General features: G+C 47.9%; 1 protein-coding gene across 2 annotated transcripts in view; it reads right to left on the bottom strand.

The window, feature by feature from the left end:
* Positions 1-924: 924 nt before the first annotated feature.
* The window catches only part of MXRA5 (matrix remodeling associated 5), a 28,386-nt gene continuing 23,310 nt past the window's right edge, over positions 925-6,000 (bottom strand). For both annotated transcript variants that reach the window (XM_046673227.1, XM_046673229.1), the window contains exon 7: positions 925-3,938. In XM_046673227.1, the coding sequence (XP_046529183.1) occupies positions 2,030-3,938 (1,909 nt within the window). In that variant the 3' untranslated portion in view covers positions 925-2,029. The remainder of the gene's footprint in view (positions 3,939-6,000) is intronic.

The raw sequence follows: 6,000 nt of genomic DNA, 5'->3' as shown, positions 1-6,000 counted from the left end.
TCTGTCTATCCTTTCCATCATCTATCTGCCTATCATTTATCTATCATCTATGGCAGTGATTCTCAAGTAGGGGTGATTCTGCACTCCCCCCAAGGGAGACATGTGGCAACATCTGGAGCCATTTTTTCATTGTCACAGCTGGAGGAGAGGATGCCACCGGCCTCTAGTGGGTATGGCCCAGGGATGCTGCTCAACACCCTACAACGCACAGCACAGCCTTCACCACAGAGTCATCCAGTCCCAATGTCACGAGCGCTAATGTTGGGGAACCCTGCTCTAGCTGAACGGCTTGTCTACGGAGCGTGAACTCCTCAAGCATCACGTGTATCCTCCTCATCTGGGTGTTCCCAGCTCCCGTCCTGGTACCTGGCACACGGTAAGGACTGTGTTGATCTACTTAAGCAAATAAGTGGATTAATCAGTGGTAGAGGATGTGTACTTCCCACAGAGCTGTGAAAAGCCAAGCATTCTTCTGTTTCAGTGACCAATATCCTTTAAAGATCAACAGCACTAGGTTTCTCTCAATGCTGGCAGTCATCTTCTTCCCAAATATTTATCTTGAGTTTGCTTAATTTCTTCCTCTCAGAGGAGGCAAAGGAATGGCAGTTTTTGCATCTTTGAGGAATGCTGGTACATGTACCCTGGATGGCTCTTTCCTAAAGAAAATTTCCTGAAGGATTGCTGGGGCACCACTTCTTCCTCCTCAACTTAGAACTGTCACCAGAGGGGACCGAGGGGTCCCACCCTGCCTTCCTGTCTGTCAAATAGGTTGGAGCCACTGCCTCAGACTACTTCCTTGCCTGTTAAAAACTTGTAGGGGACAGAATAATTCAAAGGTGGTGGATAAAAGCAGATTTCAAACACTGTTATTTAAACCCAAATTTGCTTTTGTGCTTGAAAATATCACTGTCGTCATCGCCCAGCTGTTTGGAAAATAGTATTTTATTATCAAATGTACATTATATTGACCTTAAAAATACAGTAAAGCAGTCATGGAAATGACAGGTCTCCTACTTTCTGTGGGCACAAACTGACAGGGAGAGAGATGTTTCTGGACTTTTCTGGAAGGCTCTGGATTCATTCTGTGGGGTGATGACTTAGCTCTCTCCTTTCTCTCCTCTCCCCCTACCACAGCTCTCAAGATAAACTTCATAAACAAGGAAATCCAAGATTCCAGCCTCCCTCCCTGTGGGGTTCCTGTGAATGGTAATATAATAGCAGTTACTGAATTTGAAGGAAGTTGGGGACGAATGTTTTTATAATTGCATTTCCATGCCTGCTTTAATGTATCCAAGTCTTGTAAAGACCAATAATTTATTATTTCTTAACGAGACAGAAAGTATTTCTTTCTCTTTCCAGTCTCATCGTCTGATTAGAAAGAAATATATATATATATATATATAACTATTAAAAAAGTGAGTTCCAGGGAAAAAGAGTTCTTTCATATAAAATGGTAGCTGTATTGTATGCAACTTGTACATTACAAAAAAAAAAAGATCGATCACTCTGGTTCTAAGCCCTTACTGGGCAAATTGGAGTTTTGAAGTGACAGAGGCAATAACTGAAAGATGGGTACTCATTCTAGAATGTTCTATCATGTTAAAACAGCAATGGGTTAACTAGGTGGTGCATCTTCAACAGGGTGGCAAGGCACAGTTAATCTCTATGTTTATTTTCAGTGACTGCTCCTTAGGGATCCTACAGATGCTCATTAAAGCATCAGGGTGCTATTTGCAACACAGATTTGTGCCCATGTCTGTGAAACGCCAGACAAGAGCGCATGGCATCCTGGAAATAGAAAAGAAAGTCCCCAGAGAGGCAGACCCCTCTTTCCAATGTCTGATTGCTTCCTTTCGCCAACAAGCATAGGTCAAAGTCAACGTGAACCTGAATCCTATAGGGGGCGCCACCACGCCCGTGACACATCTTTTTAGGGCTCTGAATCTCTGCCCCGGCTTTCCTTGCAAAGGAGGCTTTGTTCTAAGGTCCTAAGCAACGACCGTGGAGTCCACGTTCTCCGGCAAGTGTTTCAGTAGACGTGGATGTAAGTTGTTTTGGAGTCACGGCCCAGGATATTCTTCGCGGTGCACTTGTAGAAGCCGGCGTCTCTCTGTGTGGCCTGCTGGATGGTTAATGATCCTTGTGGGTGAAGGAACCTGTTCCCATACAGACGGGCCTGTGCCCCGGCAGTCAGATGCGATTTGTCAGGCAGCTCCCAGGTGATTTCAGCTTTGGGAATCCCCATGGCCATGCAGTTCATCTTGACGGTATTCCCGGGCCGGGTGTAGATGACGGGCGTTGGCTCGCTGGTGATCCGGGGAGGGTATGCGATCACAATAACTGGGAAGTTCGTGACAGAAGGGCCATACTCCGTGTCCGCCTTGCACACGTAGGTGCCCCTGTCAAACACTGAGGCGTCGCGCACGGTGAGGGTGCCATTTTCCCCAAGGGAAAAGCGTCCTCGTGCTTGGGGGCCCTCCAGGACCATGCCGTTGGGGAGCGTCCATGAGAAGTGTGCCTCCCGGCCCCCTGGAGGGAGGCATTGCAGCTGCAGGGTCTCGCCGTTGATGATGCTCACCAGATTGTGGTACTGCTTGCTCATTTCGGGTTTCAGCCCCACCTTCAGAGAGACCAGCCTCTCGGTGTAGCCCGCGGAGTTGCGGGCCACGCAGCGGTAGGCCCCGGCATCGATGGAGGAGAGACCGCTGATGTGCAGCATGCCGTCGCCCTTGTGGTAGAATCTCTGTAGCTGCTGGCCACTCTGGAGCTCCGTCCCATTGGGAAGGACCCACAGCAGCGTGGGTGTTGGGGTCCCCGCGGCTGAGCAGTTGAGGCTGATGGTGTGGCCGGCCATGGCGGTAATCTTCTCACTGACGGGGTCATGGAAGATGGGCTTCTCCACTGGCTCCAAGACCGTGAGCTGGACAATCAACCTGGCTTCACCCCCCTCATTGCGGCCAATGCACGCAAGCTGCACGGAGTCGCTCTTCCTCAGACTCCTGATGTCCAGGGTGCCGTTGCGATGGATAGTGATCCGGTTCCCATAGTAGGGAGCCGGCAGAACCACGCCCTCGGGAAAGGCCCACAGCACTCTTGGCGTGGGGATGCCTTCTGCTTGGCAGTCAATGAGTTTCCGACTCCCCCCGGCGGCAATCTCCCGCACAGTGGTGATGGCGTCAGGGTTCCCGTTGATCTTGGGCGACTGGACATTGACGTGGATCCAGACCATTTTCCTGTCCTCCCCGGCACTGTTCCTGACCACGCAGGTGTAGTTGCCGCTGTCTGACCGCTGAGCTTTCTGGATAAGGAGAGTGCCATCCTGATATATCTGATACTTATCTGAGGATGTGGGGATCAGCCTATTGGTTGGAGAAAGCCACGTCACCCTGGGTGTGGGCTCCCCCTTGGCCTCACATGCTACAGTGACCACATCCCCATAGGGGACCTGGACCACAGAGTATGTCTTATTCCGGATGGCGGCGGGCTCGGTCACCACCTTGACACGTACTCTCATCTCATCCTTCCCCACCTGGTTTTCCGCAAAGCAGATGTAGTCCCCTTCCTCTCGCATGCCTACTTCGTTGAAGTAGAGAGTCCCGTTGTTGAACACCACATAGCGCTTGGTACGCCCACCACTGTCATCCGACTGCATGAAGGAGTTGACCAGGCTCCCATCAGGGAGGCTCCAAGAGATCTCGGGGTAGGGAAGCCCGGTGGCCACGCAGTCAACCTTCAGATCACTCCCATAGAACACCCTGTGGTCGTTCTCCTCTTTATGCTCGATCTTGGCTGGTTTCATGACGACATTCACCTTGAGCACGACAAAGTCATCACCGACCTTGTTCCGGGCGACGCACAGGTAGTCCCCGGCATCTTTGTCTGTGACGGATTTCACCACCAGGGTCCCATTGGCAAACACCTTGATTCTGGTATCAAAACTGTTGGAGAAAAACGAAAAGAATAAGATGTCAGTCTGCCCAGTGCTCTACCCCAGCTGTAGGTCATAGGAATGAAATAAAACATGTACTGAGAATGATCAGGACAGGCGACTGTTATTGAAAAATGTCAGATGGTTTTTGCAGCCTGGGGGGACTGCGTCCAAGTGCGGAAAGGGTTTATTTACCGCAAATAAGAATTCTCTGGTTGAGTCTGACCTTTGGCTGGCCACTGACTCCAGGATGTGAAAAGCAGTCGAGGACTTCAGCCGTGCTAGTGTGGGAGTGTGTGGATCGAGTATTTGCATGGCGGTTAACGCAGAGCTTATTGTAATGAGAAAATCAGGTAAGATGCTACAGACAGAGAGAGAATGAATTGAGCTAACCTTATAAGGAGACAAAGTGCTTCCTGAACAAAATGCTCCAAATGCTATTTTTACTCTCGACGATGTTTTATAATATTGCATTTCATTATGAGGTAATGGGCAGCAAAGTAGTTATACGATGGATGTTGTAATGGTGGTTATACCCAGAGTTTCGATGCTAAAATTGAATTCTTCCAAATGTGGCAATGTCAGTGTAAAGGCTTCTTCCCCTTGAATCTGTAACCAGAGCTGAATGGCATTTGCCAGCTAGCACCCCAATGCTGGCATCCCATTCCTCTGCAGGAAATGACAACTGTTGGACCTAAGCCCGTGCACTTCCAAGTTAATATTTAAAAAGTCTTTCAACGTAAAGGGGCAACATGCAAACAGTGCTTTGAAAGACCTTCACTATGCATGTGATATTTTTATCAATATGAGGGTGCCCTGGGGCAATTCAGAAGTGATGTTTTGACCAATGGGGTGAAAAGATTTGGGAAGTTCCTACTTTAAAAGTATCCAGATTGAAAATCTAAGTTGCACATAATTTATAGAGGTGGCATCAGGGGAAGCCGTTGAATTTTCATCTCGAAATATTTCCTAAACACTGCATTATTCGAATAGCATGTCTGGAATTTCATCATAGATCTAAAAAACAAAAAGTCTGCCTGTGATTGAATTCCACCTGATAACATGATTATGGTTAATAAAAGCTACTATGAACAATGATCAAACAAACTGTTTTGTTGGCCATGAGTGAGAATCAAGCCAACATAAATAGGTAGGTCATTCAATAGGAGTGAAGCAGACAAAGATACTTTAATGTGTCTTGGAGTTTGAATCCAAAAATCCATACAGTAGCCTGTGTTTGTAAATATTTTGAAAGTTCTAGCACAGGGATTCCTAGCCTGGGTCATAATCAGAACCAAATGAGCGACTCTGAAAGATACACATGCATATAAGCATCACGGGGGATCTGACTTCAAGAATTGAAACTCCAATATCTGTATTTTGAAATAGTCCCAATGTGTAGGCAGGGCAAAGAGCCCGCTCTTTTATAAAACGCACATGGGTGGTTTAATTACTATTTACTAAGAAGATTATTAGTCAGAATTTAGTAAGAATGAAGCCACAGAGACAATAATTTACAGGGAGGTACGAATTGAATGGCTCAAATTCATGCTGGAAGGACACTCTTTTACTGTCATTCATTCAACCCTGCCTCAGCCCTGCCAAAATCAACTGAAAACAGTTCTCCACATGGCAGTACATCTGCTCAGCTGGAAGATATTCCAGGGAAAATTGGGTACGTGGTATTCTGGATTGTGCAAGGTTCACTGGGCACCACCCAGCCAGCTAACATTAAAATACGGGGTGAGGAAAGTGCCTTGGTCCTTTCCTTGCTTCGGAAAGAGACGGGGGAGGCCAGATGCAGCTGTGCAGAACCCTTGAACGCTGGCTTTGCTCATGTCCTGGGGAGGAAGCCACGCGGAGAGGCATTCCTGCCTGAGCTGCTGGGCTGTGGATGCTGAAGACACATCCTAAGTCAGGGTTTCTCCACCACGGCACCAGCGGAATTTCTTTGATGCCATGTTGCCAACCATTATCTCCTTCCCTGTATGCTGAAATGTTTATTAAAGAGATATTGGTTCTTTTGGATCTAGCCTAGGGTTTCTCAACCTGGACACTATGGGGGGTGGATA

Source organism: Equus quagga, chromosome 10, assembly GCF_021613505.1.
Source record: "Equus quagga isolate Etosha38 chromosome 10, UCLA_HA_Equagga_1.0, whole genome shotgun sequence".
NCBI lineage: Eukaryota > Metazoa > Chordata > Mammalia > Perissodactyla > Equidae > Equus > Equus quagga.
The sequence above is the reverse complement of the archived record's forward strand: the minus strand, read 5'-3'. Positions and strand labels throughout refer to the sequence as shown.